Source organism: Poromitra crassiceps (genome assembly GCF_964638095.1).
Source record: "Poromitra crassiceps genome assembly, chromosome: 1".
Lineage (NCBI taxonomy): Eukaryota > Metazoa > Chordata > Actinopteri > Beryciformes > Melamphaidae > Poromitra > Poromitra crassiceps.
This window is the reverse complement of record NC_139623.1, coordinates 49028415-49052481: the sequence shown is the minus strand read 5'-3', so window position 1 is coordinate 49052481 and position 24067 is coordinate 49028415. Positions and strand designations below refer to the sequence as shown.

General features: G+C 44.0%; 1 protein-coding gene across 4 annotated transcripts in view; it reads right to left on the bottom strand.

Annotated features, from left to right (window-relative positions):
- The window catches only part of grk6 (G protein-coupled receptor kinase 6), a 162227-nt gene that overhangs the window by 54925 nt on the left and 83235 nt on the right, over positions 1-24067 (bottom strand). For 3 of the 4 annotated variants that reach the window (XR_014552984.1, XM_083642483.1, XM_083642484.1), the window contains 2 exons: positions 14848-14911; positions 4509-4649 (listed from right to left, as the gene is read on the bottom strand). Coding sequence is in view for 3 of the 4 variants with exons in the window: in XM_083642483.1 (XP_083498609.1) it covers positions 4509-4649; positions 14848-14911 (205 nt within the window). In the remaining variant the exon portion in view is untranslated. The remainder of the gene's footprint in view (positions 1-4508; positions 4650-14847; positions 14912-24067) is intronic. The other variant, XM_083642485.1, reaches the window with a different exon arrangement.

Below are 24067 nucleotides of genomic sequence, written 5' to 3'. Positions count from 1 at the left end.
GGTGTGGAGCACGTGTGCTACTGCATCCGCTGTGATGAAATAATAATCCATAGTTCCGTGAAACATCATTTTCGAATCGAGTTACTTCCTGGTTTCCAGGAACACAACGCTGCCGCTGTAGAGCGCATGCGCGCATCTTGCCTCGGGACGCTGGCAGCAAACTGCTTAGTCCCAGGGCTGGCCAATGGAGGGCGGTGTGGGATAAATAAAGGCGAGAGTCTCCCTATTACAAGTCAATCTACCATGTCGACTAAAAATATCTTATATTACAGTAAAAAAAAAAATCAAAAAAATTACTGATTGGGGCTTTAACTAAGACCTATGAAGCTTATAGACAAAAATCACTCCATGAGTGGAAATAGCAGCATTCCAAAGATTAAAATGCAAGACTTTGCTCAAGTTTCCATTTTTTTATTCAAGGCCAACGTGTTTCGGCATGTGCCTTCATCAGAGCATCATACAGAATGATGGTATCTGCCTCTTTTTATAATGCAGGTAAAATAATCATCCCCACCTGTGTAGGGGGAGGTACTTCTTTGAAATCAATACAACATAGAAATATAGCACTTAATAGAAAAAAGTACATTTTCATAACAGTGACTTCATGAAGATTTGCATAAAGACAGTAAATCTTTTATAATAGTGACATTAGGCTATATTCTTTCTAGGAAAATCACGTTTCACAAGAGTTCTGCAATTCAGGGACACTTGGGTCAACATCAAGGCATACAGACAGCAAGGAACTGTAGACAATACTATAATAAATCAAGGATCATCATAGCAACTCTTCATGAAGTCACTGTTACGAAAACTTTTTTCTATTAAGTGCTATATTGCTATGTTGTATTGATTTTAAACAAGTACCTCCCCCTACACAGGTGGGGATGATTCTATTACCTGCATTATAAAAAGAGCCTGATACCATCATTCTGTATGATACTCTGATAAAGGCACATGCCGAAACGCGTTAGACTTGAATAAAAAAAAATGTTCTCACTGATATCTATATATATATACAGTATACAGTATATATATATGTAAGGGATAATGTAGGCTCCAACTTTAAACCGCCCCCCCATTATAGACTGCCATTTCTCACTACAAGCAGTCTCTGAGTCAGAGGTCCTCCATGCCCTTAAAAGGCTCAATGTAAAGAAACCCCCCGGTCCTGATGGCCTTGGCCCCCTCTTTTTGAAACTGGCCTCTCCATTTATCACTCCTCCTCTTACTTACATTTTCAATCTTTCTTTTGAAACTGCAACCATCCCGATGGACTGGAAATCCGCTTTTGTCCTGCCGCTTTTTAAAGGAGGGGACAACTCTGACCCGAATTGTTACAGACCTATATCTCTTCTCCCCTGTCTTGCTAAGCTTCTTGAGCATTTGGTCAATAGCCAGATCTGCAACTACCTGCGCGAGAATGGTATTCTCTCGGAATCCCAGTCTGGCTTCCGAAAGAACCATAGCTGTGTGTCTGCCACTGTCAAAGTTCTGAATGACTTATACTCCAACCTTGACCAAAAACTCTCATGTGCTGCACTGTTTATTGATCTATCCAAAGCTTTCGACACAGTCGATCACAATATTCTTCTACACAAACTCTCACTTGCTGGCTTCTCCGATCACTCCATATCCTGGTTTTCCAACTACTTCGACGGGCGCTCACAGTGCGTCCGTAGTGGCCATCTGACTTCCCAACCCTGCTCTGCTACCAAAGGAGTTCCCCAAGGCTCCTCATTAGGACCAACACTTTTCTCCATCTACATAAATAACCTACCTGAAACAATTTCTAACGCATCCATACATCTCTACGCCGATGATACCGTAATATATGCCTCCGCAGCCGACCCACTTACCGCCGTATCCATTCTCCAAGATAACTTCTCCTCCATCCAAAAAACATTATTTGATTCCAAACTACCGTACTACTCAATGCCTCCAAAACCAAATTCATGATTTTTTCACATAAGAAACCTTCTCCAGCTAATCCAACCCAGTTTTCCTTAACCACTCTCAACAACATCCTCATAGAACGCGTCCACTCATACAAATACCTTGGCATCTGGCTAGATGACTCCCTCAGCTTTAACACTCACATCAGTAAACTTCAATCCCACATCAAATCCAAGCTTGGCTTTCTTTACAGAAACAAACTCTGCTTTACTCACTCCTCCAGAATCTCCATTTTCAAATCATGCATTCTTCCCGCCTTTGATTATGGTGATGTCATTTACCAACATGCTTCAAAAACCACGCTTGCCAAACTGGATACCCTCTACCACTCAGCCATCAGATTCGCCACCGGAGCTGCCTACCGTACTCACCACTGCTCTCTTTACAGTCAAATAAGCCTCACCTCTCTCCAAGCCAGACGTGAGTCACATTGGTACACCCTGATCTACAAAGCACTCACTGGACACACCCCAGCCTATCTATCCAATCTTCTGCACATCTCCACATCTACTTACAACCTCAGATCCAACGCAGTCATCACTCTCGCCGTCCCCAAAACCAAGAACTCCTTTGGTAGCAAAGCCTTCCACTCTGCTGCTGCATCTGCTTGGAATGGGCTCAACAAATCACTTCAGCTGGACCAGTTTGTTGTCCTGGCTGCCTTTGGCAGTATATTGAAGTCATTTTTAACACATGCTTGCAATTGCCAATTGTCCTGACTTACCTGCCCCGTCTCCTAACCCTGCACTACCTGTATGTTTTGTTTGTCCTGTCTGTTAAGTCTAAGACTTGCTGTGTGACTTTTTGTGCTAAATGATTTTTAACACTGTTTATATTTGTTTTTATTTGTATTGATTCTATTTTTGTGTATGCCTCTATGCCCTCTTGGCCAGGTCATTATTGTAAAAGAGAATGTGTTCTCAATAATCTACCTGGTAAAATAAAGGAAATGATGATGATTGTGAGCCGGTGATTACTGGCGAAATAATGACCGACAGGTGAATGATTGAGCCCGACGCGCAGCGGAGGGCTTAATCATTCACCTGAAGGTCATTATTTCCAGTAATCACCGGCTCACTATACATTATCCCGCTTAGAACACAGCCTACAACTAAATTATTTCAGTAATCTGACAAAAATAATTATTCAAATAGATTTTTTAATAGCGTTTTCAACGACAAAGCGGTTTCATTCGTAATTGGCACACAAGACACCACAGCTGCAACTGCTTGGCCTAATTAGTAGTGTCTGCAGACAAAATGCTCTTATCAACTGATTAATCCAGGTGTGGCAGAGCAGCGGTCGGTTGTCGAGAAATAATGACCGGTGAATCTTGTTGATTGACCAATCAGAATCGAGTATTCAAGAGAGCCGTGTTCTAAATATATATATATATATATATATATATATATATATATATATATATACTGTATATATGCATAAAAATATTTCAGGCGACCCTATTTGAATTCCAGGCGCTAAGGTTGGGGACCACTGCCTTAATGTGAGCCATTGATGATGATGCCGATGCCACTGCTTGCACGTCCCTATAACCCAAACACAACCATCTGTCAGTTCCTGATACAAATATTTTTTATAAATTATGTTCTGTTGAACAAAATTGTCCAGTTGCATATTTTTGCTCAGAGCCATGAGAACCCCTGAGGGGCTATGTGTGTGTGGGAAACAGTCCAGTGTTAGCCTGGGAGTCTGGCCAGCTGACTGATAGCTGTCCAAATCAAATAAGCATTCCATGGCATGGAATCAACGCAAACTGAAGGCCGACCCCAGCTGACTGACTCCACTGAATCACTGTATCGTCACCTGTCACACAATTTCCTCCACGGTCGTTTTGGTGGATGAGAGGAATATGGAGTGCTTGCATTGGCCGTGGCGACAGCGTTCACTTCGGCATGAAGTTCGCTGCATTTCATTTAGTTTATTATCCGTTTATTTCATATATTAGTTTATAATGCCGTGCACAGCCTCCATTAATAAACTGTAACAGTACAGTAACAGTCAATGGGGCAGCTTTAGCCTACATGGCTAATTTCCAGCTGTTGTCGCAAAGGTCACAGTACAATAAATGTACACAGTGTGCCAAGATACACAAACTTTGACTGTATTCAGCCAAAATAGTTTTGCAAGGCCAGCAGAGAAAAGCAAGTGCACATCACACACACTAATGCAAAAACAGACTGTTTAAACCAAACGTCATGCTGATCACTGATCAGTTCAAACAAATGTCATGCTGATCACTGATCAGTTCAACCAAATGTCATGCTGATCCCTGATCAGTTAAACCAAATGTCACGCTGATCACTGATCAGTTAAACCAAACGTCACGCTGATCACTGATCAGTTAAACCAAACATCACGCTGATCACTGATCAGTTAAACCAAACGTCATGCTGATGACTGATCAGTTAAACCAAACGTCACGCTGATCACTGATCAGTTAAAACAAACCTCATGCTGATCACTGATCAGTGGTAAACGACAGATTGCCAGCCATGTGTGTGTAATGAACAGATTGAGGACAACTCGACGCTTACTACAAATCTGCTGTTGACTTTCTCCAGGATCTGCTTCTCGTTGAGAGCCATGGACTCTCCTTTCCTCTTCTTTATCCTCTTCTTCTCCAACTTCTTACAGGCGTACATCTTCCCTGTGGCTCGGACCTGACATGCACATACCTGCAGGAGGGAGGAGAGGAGGTGTGGGGGGGAGGGGAGGTGAAATGAGGAGGGAGGAGGATTTACTAGGAGTTTTGCAGGATACTAGTCTGGTGATGCAAGACACTTGGAGATCTCTACCTACCAGTCATCTGGTAACAACTACAGTTGTTAGAATGGTGGCGAGAATGGTCGCGGACAAACCTACACCCCTTTGTCAAGTTAACTTTGTCAAGATCATCCAAATAGGATTGCAAAACCTCCTGGATTGGCCAGGAGACTATTTTATGAGATTATAAGAATGTGTGTGCGTTGGGTAGGCCTACATTGTACGTCGGGTGTGCGAGGAGAGAGAGAGACAGAGAGAAAGAGGGAGGGAGAGAGAGAGGGGGAGAAAGAGTTTATTTATTTATTTATCCACCCCCCCTCCCAGACCCTCGTAACTTTATAGAGAGCCAAAGTCCCTCCCCTTCCAGTCAGACCCTATGCACAACAGCATCTGAAAAAAATATTAATGTGGTGAAGAGAGTGGAGTGTGGAGTGGAGACGCAACCAGTCGCATAACTGACCTCAGGCCATGTTGTTTTGGTGTATTGTGCGACACAAGAGATGTAGTCGATTGAGCGGTTTCATACAAAACTAAACGTTACGTTTCAGTTTGAGTTTCAGGACAAACTGTGACTTTCTTGACATGCATAGTTATCTTTTAAATTGTCAAAATTTACCTGTGGACCTCGTGGCACAATTCAAACGGGATCAAAAAAAGTATTGTCTCACGCCGTTCAGCACCATCCAGCCGTTCAGCACCATTCATATTTTTCCAGACACTGGTACGCATGGTAAGGCAGGAAGTGACGTCCACTTTGGCTCTCTATTACTATCACAGAGACTCCAGAGGATTACGCATTTGAAGACCTGTCCTGTCAGGAATAAAATATTCATAAATAATTTAATAATAGCCTGCCCTACAGTATGTGACATTTCGAGGAAGATACTGCAATCAGTCTGATTGTACAGAAGAAGGCTGGCTCTGATGACCACGACTTTCATTTACCATATTGGAGACCAGAGGTACCGGTAAGTTGGCCGAGTCCAAACTGCTGATGATTGCATCATCATCATCATCATCATCATCACTTTCAACCGCTTATCCAGGATCGGGTCGCAGAGGTAGCAATTCCATCAGGGAACCCCAAACTTTCCTTTCTCTGGCCACATTAGCCAGCTCTGGGTGGGGGATCCCGAGGCGTTCCCAGGCCAGCATGGAGATATAGGGCCATATCGTCGCGAAAGCGGTAATTTAGCATTTGCGGTGGTTTTGCACTCGTTTAACGCCGCGCGCAATGCAAATTGGGGGCGTGCACAAGCGCATGCATGTTATAATTGTACTGGGTTGGGGTAAATGGGAAATGGACTCTATTTATAGAGCACATTTTATATAGTCTATCGACTACCCAAAGCGCTTTTACATGAATACCTCACATTCACCCATTCACACACCGACGGCGTCTGCAGCCATGCAGGGTGCTAACTGCTCGTCGGGAGCAGTTAGGGGTTCAGTGTCTTGCTCAAGGACACTTCGGCACACTGCCGGGAGGAGCCAGCCTCGAACCGGGGAGCTTCCGATTCCGGGGTAGGCGTGCCACATGCCAAACCAGGCGTTTCGGCACAAAAATGTGGGGACAGAGGCATTCTCCTATCGTCAGCATGCGCGCAATTACTTTGCGCTAAGAGTAGAGATGCACCGATTGCGATTTTGTTGGCCGATTCCCATTTCCGATTTTTGAATAGTCTGACTTGCCGATACCGATTTTTGCCGATTCCGATTTTCTTTCTAAGAACAATAATTGACGGGTTATTTTTTGATGTTTTTTTTTTTTTTTTACTTTGCTTTAATAGAAAATTAACATTCATGTCACATTTCTTATCATTTGCATGAGGTAGGATGATCTCACTCAAAAACATCTAAAAATAAAAGTGTTCCAGGTTACTGGACAGAGCTTTTCTTTTTTGTGTAAATACAACAAATATAAAACAATTAATTCCAGTATATCCCACAGCTAGCATGCATTTACTTTTCCAAAAGAAAAAACGTGCAACAGAACAGGGGCTCCAGATGAAAGTAGCCTATGGCTGAATCTGTTACAAAGCATCTCTTCCCCTATGGGGTTCAATGTTTTTTTTTGTATATGTCCCTGCCAAATAAACTAATAAAATAAAATAAATAAACGTCAAAATGTTATCCATGGACAAGGAGTTTATAGCCTATAGGTCTGGAGCCCAGAGACCTTCGAAGCCATGCCCACTCTACAGTTGTGGATTTGGCTGTTATTGAGTAGCCTAGATGAGGAAATGAGTTTGAGTTGACTCAGTTTGAATATCGTAGTTTACACCCAGTCCGTTTTTTTAAATCCGCCATTCGAAAAAAAATCTTCTCGCACAGAAAACCTTGCACACTGGTCCGATGCGTTTTATTATTATGTTCGTCGTTCTATTCGCAATACGAAACAAAAGTCCTCTCCTGTATCCACGTTACAACGTGACTGACAGATAGCAGCAGCAGCAGGCAGCGGTGATGTGGACTGCAGCTGGTCGGGGAAGAGGGGTGAGGTGAAGCAAGCCGTTCAGACTGGAGTGGACTCCAACCTACCCGGCCCCTCCGCGGCTCCACACCGACGAAGACATGCTGTGACGTGTGTGTAGTGGCAGCTTTTGTTTTTTATCAAATTAATTGAGAAAACTTGTTGGACAATGGACATTGTAGCCTACTTGCAAGAGGCTATTCGCCTTCACCTATCCCATAACCCGGAGGGTCGTTGGCACCACAGATGATCTGGCAACAAGCTCTCTTCATCTAGTAAGTAAGTAAGTAAGTAAGACTTTATTTATATAGCACTTTTCAAATCCATGGATCACAAAGTGCTTTACATACAGGAAATAAAAACAGATTTATAGCAGGTTCGTTCGTTCAAAATTTAGCCAACAAGTACACAAAAGCAGGCTAGAAAAACGTCAACCGGCACAAACTGCAACAGGTACATAACACAATAGCATGTGAAGGAACAGCACATAAAACAACAAAAATTAAAACCAATCAGGCAACACAAATAAAAATAAAAGAAGCGAGTGGGATAAAATTAATAAAAGGCTTGTTTAAATAAATAGGTTTTAAGAAGTGATTTAAAAGTGGACACTGAGTCTGCCAATCTCATACCTAGGGGGAGGCGATTCCACAGTGTCGGCGCTATGGACGAGAAAGCCCGCTCACCTTTTGTTCTGAGTCTGGTTCGGGGGATAATTAACAGTCCTTGGTCCGATGACCTGAGTGGCCTTACTGAATTATATGGCTTCAGGAGTTCAGAGATGTAGCGAGGGGCTAGGCCTCGCAAAGCTTTAAAAGTGATTAAAAGTATTTTAAAATAAATCCTCTGTCTCACTGGCAGCCAGTGTAAGGAGGCCAGAATGGGGGAGATGTGAGACCTACGGCTTGTCCTGGTTAAAAGCCTTGCAGCTGCATTTTGGACCAGTTGAAGCCTGGACAAGGTGGCATCACTGAGGCATGTAAAGAGGGCATTGCAGTAATCAAGGCGTGAGGAAATTAGGGCGTGAATGAGTGTTTCCATATTTTTTGCAGAGAGAACTGATTTAATTTTTGCAATATTACGCAGATGAAAGAAGCAGGATTGAACAGTTTTTTTAACGTGCAAGTCAAAATTGAGGTGAGGGTCAAAAATAACACCTAAATTTCTTGATGAATCTTTTATGTTGTTTCCAAGAGGGCCTATACAGTGACTTATATCAGTGGCAGAGTGATCAGGAGCAAAAATCAAAATCTCAGTTTTATCAGCATTTAGTTGGAGGAAATTTAGCGACATCCAATTTTTTATGGCAGCCAAGCAATCCTGGAGGATAAATAGGTTGCTCTGGTCGTTTGGCTTCACCGACAAATAAAGCTGCGTATCATCTGCATAACAGTGGTATGACATATTTTGGAAGCTGCTTATTAACAGGCCAAGGGGGAGCATGTAACAGGCAAATAAGATGGGGCCAAGGATTGATCCCTGAGGGACCCCGCACAGCAGAGGAGCATACGCTGAGATGCAGTCATTAAAACACACAGAGAAAGATCTGTTAGAGAGGTAGGAGGAGAACCAATCCAATGCAGTTCCAGAGATGCCAACCCATTTCTTTAGCCTCTCCAGCAGGATGGGGTGATCGATGGTGTCAAAAGCTGCACTTAAATCAAGCAGTACTAGAATTGAGTGATCCCCCGCATCCGCATGCATAAGAATGTCGTTTGTTACTCTGAGCAAGGCAGTTTCTGTACTGTGCTGTTGGCGGAAGCCAGACTGAAATTTATCAAAAATGTCATTTTCATTTAGTACCTGCAGGAGTTGATTAGCAACCACCTTTTCCAGAATTTTGGATGGAAATGGTAACTTTGAGATGGGTCTATAGTTCTGTAGCTGGGATGGGTCTAGGTTGGGTTTTTTAAGGAGGGGATGGACACTAGCAAGCTTAAAGTGATCTGGGACACAACCAGAGGAGAGTGATGTATTTATAATACTCAGCAAGGATGGTGCGATTGTGGCAATAACCTCTTTGAGAAAGTTAGTAGGTAAACAGTCCAAACGGGAAGAGGATGAACGCATATGACCCACAACGTCAAATAAGTCTTGCAGAGAAATCTGGGTGAATTGGGTCAGGAGAAAAGGACAAGTACCATTTAGAACTGCAGATGAGGAAGGGGGGGTGATATTTAATCGGATGGAATTTATCTTTTCCACAAAAAAGACTAGAAAATCATTGCAGTTGATTTCGGAGCAAGCTGTGTCAGCCTGGGGGGCTGGATTAAGAAGGTGATTAATAGTGTTAAATAAGAATCTCGAATTATGCTTGTTCGCATCAATTAACATTGAAAAGTATTCTGATCTCGCATCCTTGATAGTACAATTGAGATTGAATAAAAGTTATTTCATTTGGAGATAATGTACCGGAAGTTTAGTTTTCTTCCAAAGTCGCTCCGCCTGTCTACAATTTCTTTTTAAAAGCCTTATACGGTCATTCATCCATGGCGAGGGATTTACAGCACGCACTGACCTGGTGGTGAGAGGAGCGATGGCATCAAGGGTTTGTGCGCAAACATCATTAAAGCAGCTAACCAGGTCATTTACATCAGAGTGGTGGAGAAGACTAAAGGTATTACAACGTTCAATAAAAATAGAGGAAAATTTTGTAGCAGACTGGTTATTAAAAAGGCGAGAGCGTATAGTGCGTCTATTTAAAGGGGCAACATAAAAACAAGACTCAAAAAGAATTATGTTATGGTCAGAAATAAAGTCGACCATAGAGAGGCCAGTTACAGGCAGACCGAGGGAGAAAACAAGATCGAGAGTGTGGCCTCGGTCATGTGTTGGCGCTGATACATGTTGTGTAAGATTGAAGGATTCACAGATGTTTAAGAATTCTATTGCAAAAGAGTTTGAGGGATCATCAACATGAATATTAAAATCCCCAACCATAATAACCCTATCATATTTGAGAAGAACAGATGATATAAAATCAGAGAATTCAGATAAAAATTTACAACTAGATTTAGGAGGGCGATAGAGCACAATACAACATATGGGATTGTCAAGGTTGATTGTGCACATTGAGACTTCAAACTCAAACTCCTTCTCTACAGTGACAGGACTGCAGTTTAGGTGGTTCTTAAAAACGATCGCAATGCCACCGCCTCTACCAGTGAGCCTGGGAGAATTAAAAAAGCTATAACTAGGGGGGCACAGTTCAATAAGTGTGCAATTTTCACCGGGCCTGATCCATGTCTCTGTAAGAAATAAAAAATCTAAATTCTGAGAGATTATAAAATCATTTAAAACAAATGATTTATTAGACAGGGATCTTACATTTAACAATGCAAGCTTAACCGAGGACGGCACTAAGGTCTGAACTGTCTGACAGGGGATAAAGACTAGATTATTTGAGTCAGCTGAGATTCTTCTAGGGATCCTTACGGAGCCACGTGAGGAGATCTCTCTCTGTCCTCGGCACGAGTGAGTCCACTCTAAATCCTCCCATCTTTTATCTTGTCTCCGTTTCCCCGCTGCAAACATTCTATTTCCCAGTCAAAAAAAAGAACTGAAATTGCATCAAATCACAGATGTTTTTAACAGGTAGGCTATAGATGTGATGTTATTGTGATATAGACCTATCGAAATTATGCATGGAGAGAATTACAGCATATTGCATGCCTCGCGCAAACTGTATTACAGCGATTGCGAGATGGGAATCTGATTGGTTTGATTGATGTAATGCCCAGGCATTGCCTGGCCACACCTGTGAATAATTCTGGTGGTTAAGACCGCCCAAATCCAGTTTACGCTGGCATTTTCGGGGCGCAGATGACTTGGCATGGCTCTAACTTGCGCCTACGGCAGGTGCCGTGAACATTTCCGCATCCCCGCCGAGAATTGCATCCCCACCATATTTCTGGGCTGTTTTAACTTAGAAAACAGGGAGGTCACGTCTACCCAGGCAATTATATCACTTTTAAACAGTTGCATTTCTGTATAAATCATTACAATATGATCCCGTGAGGTGGGGATGCGTTTAGCGGCGACCAGGCGGGGTGCAAAACTTGGCACAACACCTGGACACTTGCGCGTGGCGGACTGCTATCATTAAGGCAGGCAAACAGGTGCGCAAGCGCAAATAGGGGATATTGCCTGTACCAAGATAGGGCCCATTATCTCTGCACCTAGGCCTCGGTCTGCCCCGTGGTTTCTTCCCAGTTGGACGTGCCTGGAACACCTCCCTAGGGAGGCGACCAGGTGGCATCCTTACCAGATGCCTCAACCACCTCAACTGGCTTCCTTCGACGCAAAGAGCAGCGGCTCTACTCCGAGTCCCTCATGGATGACTGAGCTTCTCACCTTATCCCTAACAGCCTAAACACACCAGACACGTATCCGACGCTGAAGCAACGCCTCAGAGTTTAATTTCTGCGTCCTTGTTAACAGGGGAGACCAATCACACCGGCCGCAGTGCGTTACCTCGCCTTGTGACGCGTGCAGCGAGAGTTTCGGTGTCCGGTCTATTTTTGATGCGTCACGCAAGCGGCCGCATGCAGCCAGGCATGAAGTCAATACAAGTTGTGACCGGCGCGGGGCAAAACAGAGTGAGGCGTGGAGCAAAAAAAGAGTGCTTCTGGTGTGAATGAGTGTGAACCAAGTGTAAGGGAGATGCCAGCCACCCTCCTGAGAAAACCCATTTCGGCCACTTGTATCTGCAGTCTTGTTCTTTCGGTCATGACCCATCCCTCATGAACATAGGTGAGGGTAGGAACGTAGATCTACCGGTAGATCGAGAGCTTTGCCTTCTGGTTCAGCTCTCTTTTTGTCACAACGGTGCGGTAAAACGAACGCAATACCGCTCCCGCTGCTCCGATTCTCCGGCCCATCTCCCGCTCCATTGTCCCCTCACTCAAGAACAAGACCCCGAGATACTTGAACTCCTTCACTTGGGATAAGGACTCATTCTCTACCTGGAGTAGACAATCCACTGGTTTCCTGCTGAGAACTATGGCCTCAGATTTAGAGGTGCTGATCCTCATCCCAGCCGCTTCACACTCGGCTGTGAACTGATCCAGTGAGTGCTGAAGGTCCCAGACCGATGATGCCATCAGGACCAGGAAAAGCAGCGATGCGATCCTCAGCCCACCGAACTGCAACCCCTCCCTCCCACGACTACGCCTCAAAATCATGTCCATGAATATCACAAACAGGATAGGTGATGATTGCAATCATGCAAAAATCCCAAAGGTTTATCCATGCAAACGCTAGTTTCACAAGTTGCCAAAGCAGGATCTGAAGAATGAAGATGTTTTTACATTTTTATAATTTAAAAACATAGATATATAGATCGAGGTCGGATCACGCTCTCACCACATCGAACCGCTCCAGAGTTCGTGTGCAAGCGAACCGAGACCACCCTTTCTTTCTTGGCGATCTCAGCTCGCTTGTTTTGTCCCGCATCCGAGTGTAATTGCGTGTTCACACATGGCCAAACCAACCGCGCGCCCCCAGGGGGAAAACGCTCCCTGTTTCGGAACAACTGCTCCAAACGAGACAGGTGTGAATACATCCTTAACAACCTCTTCTAAAGCCACCTACCGTATTTCTTTTTTTTAATCAAAGTTTATTTTCAATTTTCAAAATAAAAACATGGTATTACAAACAAGAATGAACTGAAGATTGGGCTCATAGCTCCACCTAGCCACCTATTTCTGAAGAAAATGGTGAAAACGACATACCCAAACTAAAATGCTTACTGTGGCTGAACCGCTAGGGTTACAGACAACTGCCTGACCTTTTCTGAAAGGTAAGACTTTGAAGTTTATGTTCCAAGTGTCAGAATGACTCTATGTGTTACTGACCCTGAGTAACACCAGCTCAAACACAGTGGTTGATTCTCGCCTAGAATAAAAAACACTTTTAGAGTGTAAACAGTTACCTGTGGTTGTTGTATTTATGGCTAGAAACCCAATGGAGACATAGCCACAGGCCTTACCACATCCCAACTCAAAGAAGAGGAAAAAATACCAAAACATGATTATTTGGCAGTGGTTTTTGTAGGGAGATACCTAGGTGGATTTCCAAAAAGCCATTTGAAAAAGCCAAATAATCTGAAATGTTGTCTTTGTCTTTGTACAAAGAATAGCTATAACTTCTGCTGTGTTGATCTGATCTGAAAAAGGAAGACAGGGTTCGATGCGCAAGATTCAGCCGGTTAATTTGGTATGTAGCATGAACAGCATTGTTCAGAATTAACTACCTAATTAATCACATAAATGACAGATGAACAGCAAAAAATTTACGGTTACGGTGCCATGCATGTCCGAAATCCAATCTCCTTTAATTGAAAACATGGAGCGGTTCTTTTCTGTGGCGTTGTGCTGCTCATTATCTTCTCAACTCTGTCTAATCCGCTCCATTAGCTCCATGGGATCAGCATGGAGTAAAAAAAATGTATGAGGCTAAGATGTATGTTTCACAGAGACACCATTCAGCACCATTTACCACTTTAATGGGATTTCCTAGAAGTTGCTGATAAAAGAAGCCAAGAAAAGAATCACTTATGAACGCTACTGGACACTTCCTGGAGCCAGTTGTAACATTCAAAGTCAAAAAAGCTTTCTGTGAAGACCTTCCTGTTTGGACCTCAGGGAAATAAAATGGGAGCAATGGTTGGAAAAAATATATAAATAATCTATATATATAAAATTTAGTATGTGGGCAATGTTTGTTTGTTTCAAGTTCTGTTCTGTGCGATCGGGCTGAAACCTTCAGGGTATGTAAAGGGCATCCGTGCGGGTGACCTGACGGAGCCCGATTTTTAAATTAGATTAATTGCCCTAAGGCTGAGCCTATAGTTCAGTGATGATGTCATCAGTGATGATGTCATCAGTGTGAGGCAATATAAGTGATGGGAGTATAAGTAGGTAGAATCAGGAGGAACCAGACGGAGACGATGGCTTCCGCCCCTGGGCTGTGCGGGTGACCTGACGGAGCTGGATTTTTTAATTAGGTGATTGCCCTAATTACAAAAATAAAATAAAAAAGAATTACAATGTCATAGAGGAGGCGAGGCCACGACATGCAGTGGTTATCAGTGATGTCATAAGAGCAAGTGAGCTACGGGCGAGGCCCTGCAGCGGCCGAGCCCAGGCATCAAGCGCGCATAGAAATGTGTCATATTCCCCTCTCCTGCCTAAATCAAATCTCTTCTACATTCACTTGATCAACCTAAAGAAAAAAATAAAACTTTCTGATTCTTCCTGATTTTCTTTCTGGTGCTTATTTCTCTACCTAACATTTCTCCCTGTCATACATCTCTATCATTCTAAGGTAACAGAAAATTGCTCCTCCACTTGACTCTTCTTACTTTTGGTTGCTTGTTATGTTGATGATCTGGGAAATATGTAAGCTTATCGTGCCCTACAAAATCAAATCTATGGTCTCCACTGGATTGATTTTGATGGAACTTGGAAGGACGATGCAGCTCATTACTGATTGGTCAAAGCGGTGGCCATATCATTGGTGGGGGACGACGTGTTTTCACTTGTTCTATGTTTGCATTCACGACTACAGTAGTTGCTCTGGTTGAGAGTGCCAACTAAATGCTGAAAATGTAAATGTGGCAAACTGATGGTACTCACCTCTCCAAAACCACCCTTCCCCAACACCCGGTACTGTCGGAATGTGTTTTTTGTCACCAGTTGCCTGTTGGACACAGAGAAATGTCAGCAATTAACTCATTCTCCGCCATTGACGTCACAGCACGTCAATCTGTCTTTTCACTGCCATGTGATGGATAGCGCTCTTGGCCACCTTATGAAGTGCTTACCATACTCGAGTTTTTCGCCCCACAAAACAAGCTAGCGCCCCCCTCCCACATTTTTTCTTCAAACGACACCAAACTCCAGCATCTGCATCGTTAGACTGTCCTCCAAAAAACTGTCAAACAGATATTTGATAGATCAAAAATTGAGCCCACAGTGCATCAAAATGTTTTACTGTAAATGGTACTTTAAATAGCTAATGCAAATTCTTGCTAAACAAAGCTTGAATCTCCACTGATCACTGATGATGTCATCAGTGATGTCATCAGTTTTGTGACATCACTGATGATGTCATCTATAAATCGCTCAGCCTTCCTCTCCATAACATCAGCTCTGCCTTCTGCCCCAGCCCTGTCATGAACTGCAGTGTTCTAAGCAGACTGGATTGCATGCAGCAGATGATAGAAAGCTCATCCATAAGAGACTTGAGACTTGACTTGGACTTGTGACTAAAGACTTGAGACGTGACTTGGACTATAGCTAAAAGACTTGAGACTTGCCCGGCCACGACCCATTGCTGCGCAGCAGCTATAATTTTTTTTATTTTTTATTAAACCTTTATTTAGCCAGGTAAAAGACTCATTGAGATTTAAAATCTCTTTTTCAAGAGGAACCTGGCCAAGAGGGCAGCATAAAAAAAAACATACATTGAGGGGCCCTTTACACGAGGAGAGTTTCTGGAAGAAACGACACAATAGCGTTTCCTTCACACCTTTTCCTTCACACCTTCTCCCTGTTTACATGAGCGCTGTTGAATTTTTAAAACGCCGTAATGTACATGCCAGGTCGCTAGGTGGCAGTGTGATCACCTTATTCTTTGCCCATACAAGGACGCTTCTGCATGACATAATTTCGTAATCGTCTTTCCGGTTTTTAAACACGGAAGTAGAGTCGCGTGTGTCGCGTGTGCAGGCACGTCAGAGTTTCTGAAATGTGCCATTCCAAAGCGATTACATGGAGCCCTCAGCGGGAAGTGTCTCAAACAATTTCACTCTGTCTGGAGGGTGGTTTCAAAATGTGTAGTTTCCTAAGCGCGAATTCGCCGTCGCCGTCTAAAAGGGAGGCACTAACGATAAAATAATTCCCCGTCACAATAGGAAACCGTCCTCGTGTAAAGTGCCCCTTAGGTTCCATACAAACACACAAATAAACATTTGAAGAGGAAGATTTGAAATTACATAAGTAATGAGTTAAGTACAGCAACAAGTTCCAATACTTCCACGTTCCAAGTCCTTTAAAATTGAACCAAAGGCGTCATATGAAATTAGTGCTGGCAATTTTAAGTCTTTCTGGAAGGTGTTCCAGGTAAAAGGGGCAGCATATTTAAAATTCTTTCTTTCCTCAAGAAGCATGTTTCTGAAACCCTTGCATTTTCTCAGTGGATGTGGCTTGTGATGCATTTGGCACAGCTTACTCTGATCCTCCACTGACTTTTCTGTCTTTGATTTTGCCTCTGCAGAAACATTTGTCTTGTGTACAGAGACTGACTGCTTTGTATTGAAAAAGCGTGAGGGCCCTTCTTTCTTGGGTGTGGCAGAGTAGTGAGAAGCAGTAATGAAGCTTGGATCATTTCTTGCTTTGGCTTCCTTCCTCACAAACTCAGAAAAGAACCAAAATGGTGGAAATGTCACGTTATTTTCTAATTTAAATCTCGACCCCACCATTGTCCACTTGTCTTGGAGGGGAAATGGAAGCTTTTCCACAATTTGGCCGATGCCTCTGGATGTGTCAAGGTAACTTAATCCTGGTAAGTACCCATCTAGGCTTTGCAGTCTCTACTTCCAGCAGTAAATCTCCGAGGTCACGGAGCTTGAGGTGGTCTTTGCTGCTTAGTTTTGGGAAATTCTCTAATTTCGTGAACAATTACCTTTCTATCGCCTCGGGAGAACCATAGCACTCTTCTAATTGGGACCAAATCATATTCAACCCAACAGAGGGCTGACGGCTGTTGACTCCCTTCATTCTCTGAGCACACTCTGCTGACTCTGGGCCCAGCCACTTAATAAGCAGGCTTGCTTCTTCACTGGATGTGAGACGCAGTTCTGCTATGACATTCTGGAATGTGGACTTCCAGCTCAGATAGTTTTCAGGTTTGTCGTCAAACTTGGTTAGTACTTCTGGTACTAGTTGGCTCTTGGCCAGAAACCTTGCAAGCTCAGTGGTTGCAATGTTATTGGCAGTAGATTGTGGATTGTATATCTGTTGAGCATATGGATCATTAGGTGAATAACAGTGTTGCTTTAAACCTTTATCTTCACTCTTAAGTGTTGCTTTAACATCCCCTGGTGGTGAGAAGCCAGACTGCGCCTCTAATCTGCTAGAAGGAGCTGCCTTCTAGTCCTTCATAGGCGCCCATTTCTGGTGTGCAGGTGTGACATCGTCACGCAGCACATGCATATCTGTCCTATTTCCATCAGGCTGAGTGCTGTTGTGCAGAGTTACATATTTGCTAACCTTCTGCATTGAGTCTGTTTCCACAGGTAAAAGATCGAAAGCATCACTTTTTTCTACCTTGTCGAATTTAGCAGCAGCAGATTCCATTACTTCTGCTTTTGCATTAGCAGCCTCAGCTTCCTTCTGTAGTTGCAGTGCATCAAGTGTCGCTTCTAGGCGAGCTTTTTCTAATTTAATTTCAATTTCCTTCTGCGCAAATGCTGCTCTAGCGTTGGCAGCTTGTGCTTCTGCTCTTGCCCGGGCTGCTACCATACTGGCCCTGGTTGATGCTGATGACCTCACTGATGATCTGATAGTGAGCAATTCTGAAGTCCTTGAAGACTTTGATGATTTTGAAGATTGAGCAGAAAGGGACCTGGTCTCCTCTTGCTCTGCCTTCTCTGTGTTTTCCATGTTGATGGATTGGCGTGATATTGACATGACATGAAGCTCTTGTTATGTTGCTGACTTCCAGTCCCTCGCAGAGTGCTGCCATTTCACTGTTCTGCTCAGACCCAATGTCGACTCTGCGTCATGTATTAGGCTTTACAGTCAGCTAAACTCTTCATCATACTCTTCCTCCAAGGAACAGACCAGCGTGTTGTGTTTGGACAGGTTTTATATGAAGAAGTGTAATACTACAAAACAATGACAAAAACAAACAAATATTAGTTCTTCTCATCAAAGATTACAATTAGCCTATTGTATTTCAACCATTAGTTTCCGCCATTAGTTAATTATTGAGTCCACCATTTGAGGCAAATTGGAAGAAATTCCGTCAAGACATTCCTGAGATATTGCATTAACCAGCTTGAAAATGGCTTTCGAGAGGTCACAGTGACCTTGACCTTTGACCTTTGATAACCAAAATATAATCAGTTCATCATTGCGTCCAAGTCGATGTTTGAGCCAAATCAGAAGAAATTCCGTCAAGGCATTCCTGAGATATCGGGTTAACAAGCTTGAAAATGGCGTTGGAGAGGTCACAGTGACCTTGGCCTATGATCACCAGAATGTAATCCGTTCATCCTTGCGCCCAAGTCGACGTTTGAGCCAAATTGAAAGAAATTCCATCAAGCTGTTCTTGAGATATCGCTTTAATGAACTTGGGAATGGCATTCGTGAGGTCACAGTGACCTTGACCTTTGACCACGAAAATCGAATCAGTTCATGCTTGAGTGCAAGTCGATGTTTGAGGCAAATTTGATTAAATTCCATCAAGGTGTTCCTCAGATATCGCGTTAACGAACATCGGACGGAGGGACGGACATACGTACGGACGGACAACCCGGATCCATAATGCCCCCGGCCTGGCTATTGCCGGCGGAGGCATAACAAAGTAACAAGATAAACCCTCCGAAATATACTTAGAGTCATAAACATACTGTAAATGTACTCACTGGCATTGTCACTCAAATGGCTAGAAAATGCAGGATGGATGCTGATAACAATGCTCTCTTACTCTAGTTGAACAGAGGCATCTTGTCACAATACAGGAAAAAGAAAGCAGACTACGTCCTATCACATGTGCATGTGCTTTTTACATACTGGAAGAAAACGGCACTACCTAAACGTAACACTAGGCGGTAGTAATTGCTCTAAATAAAATGCAAGTTAGCAGCACTACCTAAACGTAACACTAGATGGTAGTAATTGCTCTAAATAAAATGCAAGTCCATTACAACGAGTCTCTTCGTCTCTGCCGTTAAAATATTTGTGATATGAGTCTCTTCATCTCTGTTGTTCTTGGACCCACAGACAACCTTGTCTCCAGAGTCAGCTGTCAGTTGAAACAGCACAGCTGCCTCTTGCTGCAACAATGAGTCCAAACAGTTTGTCAAAATATCTCCAAAACGATGCAGAGCGACCGACGTGTTTCTCTCCATGGTCAGAAAGCTGCAGCATCGCGACGTTTCCCCCCGGTGGATCGTCTTCTAGCAAACTCGACTGTTTACAATCTGACCTGACCGTCCAGAACTAGTAACCTTTGCGAGGCAGCTGGATTCGCGTGAGATCATGAGATCACGATCACACAACTCATCCAGCTTGCTGAATCTGAACCACCAGTGGTTCGCACCACAATCAGTGTCCCATGAGGCAGCTACGGGCAGGCTTTGGTGTGACGCCAGCGAGAACGAGGCCCGTGATGGACAGACGATTCATCCAATCACCTGCCAGGTATTTTTTGAAAGCGCCTGCCCTTTGAAACAGCTTCCCGAGCGACTCGTTCCCAGATGGTTATGTGAAAACAAACCATCCGGCAGCGTCAGATTACAGGACTAGATCACTCCGCCAGGAACCGCCTTACACCCCCCAGCGGTCTGTGCTGCAGGAGAGAAAAATAGTTCCGTAATTTCCTGATTAGTGAAAGTTGTGTAACGGAGGAAGTGAGTCATGTTTCCTCTTGACTCCTCTGTGGGGACACAAACGGCTTTTTTGTGGATTTCATGACAAACATTTTGTTGCAGCAAGAGGCAGCAGAGCTGTTTCAACTGACAGCTATAATTATAACTATATAAATGTAAATATATATATATATATATATATTATAGACTCTGGAGACAATATTGTCTGCGTGGGATGGAAGAGACTCATGTATCGGTCCAAACTCACCGAACTTATGGTATCCTTTTGGGCTGGATGATATGGTTGAAAATCAATATCACGATAATCATATATGGCTCACACAAGCGAAATCACGTTAAATAATCAAATGAATGAATGCTCATCATATTGAGCCAAATGGTAATGTTTGCTGTGATGTCCAACTAAACTGAAATGTTCACATAATATTCCTACCATACTTCATTAGGGGCTGAAGCCCTGCATCAGAGTGAGTCAGAGTTGTCATGTTCACTGATGTTCGACAGTGACGAAACAGTGAGATGACATCAAACTTCAGGAGAAGAGTGAGCTAGCAAGCTCAATGAGCAGCTCTCTCTTTTTCCATACCCTTCTCTCTTGCTCTGGGTTTCCTTCTGTCACCTGCTCTCTGTACATCTCGTGTTCTCTCTTTGTAGCTGCTTTTCCTCTCTCTCTCTCTCTCTCTCTCTCTCTCTCTCACATGGACAGTCCTGCTTGAAGTATTGTCATGTTTAACCATCTCCAGTGATGAAAGGCAGGAAGACTACGTTTATTCATCTGATGAGCGAGGGGTGGTATTTTGAGAGCACGTAGCTCTGTTATTCCCTCTTTCTTTCTTTCTTTCTTTCTTTCTTTCTTTCTTTCTTTCTTTCTTTCTTTCTTTCTTTCTTTCTTTCTTTCTTTCGTTCTTTCTTTCCTCCCTTGTCTTCTTCTGTCATCTTTTAGCTAGCAGTGTTAAATAGACGCGGGGAAAGTGCTTGGCGTGGCTCCTGCTGTTGCTAGGAGACCATAGAAGCTTTGCGGCTGCATCACAAATCTCCTATTATCAATTAAAAATAAAATATTTTACAGTGATTTTAGAAATCTTTCCATTTCTATGCAGTAAATGTGTAAGTAAGTAAGTGTAAGTGAGGATATCACCGGAAGCCAATCTTTACAAGAGGTTTTTCAGTTTAGAGTTAGTTTGAAGTGCTTTAATGAGTGACTTTAGTAAAGACTAACTTAGTAACGTATCTACACGCACCTGACACTTTATAAGGAACACTTATCTAGTGCAAAATACCAAAGAAAAGTAACTAAATAGTTTCAAAAGTAACTTTCCCACACACTGGTCAGCTGCACCTTGTCCCTAGTGCGTCACCACCCATCAGCCCAGAGAAGAACACCCTCTCAGGTGTTACGGCTCTAACACAGAACAGCTTTGGGACAGGAAGACAGCAAGCTCCTCTAACCTGCAGGCTGCCACAACATGCTGCTCTGAAGATCACTTCTCCCTCAGCAAGCTGTTCTAACCTGCAGGCTGCCACAACATGCTGCTCTGAAGATCACTTCTCCCTCAGCAAGTTCCTCTAACCTGCAGGCTGCCACAACATGCTGCTCTGAAGATCACTTCTCCCTCAGCAAGTTCCTCTAACCTGCAGGCTGCCACAACATGCTGCTCTGAAAATCACTTCTCCCTCAGCAAGCTGTTCTAACCTGCAGGCTGCCACAACATGCTGCTCTGAAGATCACTTCTCCCTCAGCAAGCTGTTCTAACCTGCAGGCTGCCACAACATGCTGCTCTGAAGATCACTTCTCCCTCAGCAAGCTGTTCTAACCTGCAGGCTGCCACAACATGCTGCTCTGAAGATCACTTCTCCCTCAGCAAGCTGTTCTAACCTGCAGGCTGCCACAACATGCTGCTCTGAAAATCACTTCTCCCTCAGCAAGCTGTTCTAACCTGCAGGCTGCCACAACATGCTGCTCTGAAGATCACTTCTCCCTCAGCAAGCTCCTCTAACCTGCAGGCTGCCACAACATGCTCCTCTGAAAATCACTTCTCCCTCAGCAAGCTCCTCTAACCTGCAGGCTGCCACAACATGCTGCTCTGAAAATCGCTTCTACCTCAGCAAGCTCCTCTAACCTGCAGGCTGCCACAACATGCTGCTCTGAAGATTGCTTCTCCCTCAGCAAGCTGTTCTAACCTGCAGGCTGCCACAACATGCTGCTTTGAAAATCACTTCTCCCTCAGCAAGCTGTTCTAACCTGCAGGCTGCCACAACATGCTGCTCTGAAGATCACTTCTCCCTCAGCAAGCTCCTCTAACCTGCAGGCTGCCACAACATGCTGCTCTGAAAATAACTTCTCCCTCAGCAAGCTGTTCTAACCTGCAGGCTGCCACAACATGCTGCTCTGAAAATCACTTCTCCCTCAGCAAGCTCCTCTAACCTGCAGGCTGCCACAACATGCTGCTTTGAAAATCACTTCTCCCTCAGCAAGCTCCTCTAACCTGCAGGCTGCCACAACATGCTGCTCTGAAAATCAATTCTCCCTCAGCAAGCTGTTCTAACCTGCAGGCTGCCACAACATGCTGCTCTGAAAATCACTTCTCCCTCAGCAAGCTCCTCTAACCTGCAGGCTGCCACAACATGCTGCTCTGAAGATCACTTCTCCCTCAGCAAGCTCCTCTAACCTGCAGGCTGCCACAACATGCTGCTCTGAAAATCACTTCTCCCTCAGCAAGCTGTTCTAACCTGCAGGCTGCCACAACATGCTGCTCTGAAGATCACTTCTCCCTCAGCAAGCTCCTCTAACCTGCAGGCTGCCACAACATGCTGCTCTGAAAATCACTTCTCCCTCAGCAAGCTGTTCTAACCTGCAGGCTGCCACAAAATGCTGCTCTGAAGATCACTTCTCCCTCAGCAAGCTCCTCTAACCTGCAGGCTGCCACAACATGCTGCTCTGAAAATCACTTCTCCCTCAGCAAGCTCCTCTAACCTGCAGGCTGCCACAACATGCTGCTCTGAAAATCACTTCTCCCTCAGCAAGCTCCTCTAACCTGCAGGCTGCCACAACATGCTGCTCTGAAAATCACTTCTCCCTCAGCAAGCTGTTCTAACCTGCAGGCTGCCACAACATGCTGCTCTGAAAATCACTTCTCCCTCAGCAAGCTCCTCTAACCTGCAGGCTGCCACAACATGCTGCTCTGAAGATCACTTCTCCCTCAGCAAGCTCCTCTAACCTGCAGGCTGCCACAACATGCTGCTCTGAAAATCACTTCTCCCTCAGCAAGCTGTTCTAACCTGCAGGCTGCCACAACATGCTGCTCTGAAGATCACTTCTCCCTCCGCTGCAACTCACTGGACCTGGGAATCTTTGTAGTTGAGCAATTCCCATCTTCACACCTTCAAAGGCGTTAACGCCGTGCGAGAAACAAGACGTCATCCCGAACGGAGATTTCCTGGATTGCACGGGTTCAGTACGCCCCCCAGCCCCTGGGGACATGAGAAGACCAGGGGAAGGGACTAATGCAGCATGTTATCACTTGCACCGCGCTGGAGTTTACCAAGGCTAATGCAGCCTCTAAGTGAGTCTTTTAGTGCGCGGTTAAGTGGTTTGGCTGTTTGTGTATAAGAGAGACAAGGGACATTACAGCTGATGTAGAGAGACCGGGCGGAAGATAGAGGGAGAGAGAGAGAGAGAGAGAGAGAGAGAGAGAGAGAGAGAGAGAGAGAGAGAGAGAGAGAGAGCGCACATCTTAGGGCAAATTTAGCATCACTTCTCTGCCCACTAATTTATGTCATAAGACCTCTTGTGACTTCCCCTTTCCATTTTTTCTATCATTTATTTTCTTTGTTTTTGGGCAAGGCAAGTTCATTTATAGAGCACATTCCGTACACGGAGTACATTAGAAGAAGACATTAGATACGAAATCCAGGGTAAGGTCAATAATAAATACTGTATATAAAACAAGATATTAAAGTGTATAAGAAGAGAAAATACATAAAATAATTAAAATGCATAAAGAGAGAATAAGGACACAGTTGCAATAAAGATCAAGTTGCCAGGACGGTTTACGGTGTTTGTTTTGTACAAAATGAAATGAGGCAACTCGCCTTGCAGCACATTATCACTTGCCCCGCGGTGGACTTTACCAAGGCTAATGTGGCCTCAAAGTGAGTCTTTAAGTGGTTTTGTGTATCTGTGTGTCTAAGAGAGAAAGGGGGGACATTATATGCTGACGTAGACGACAGAGAGAAAC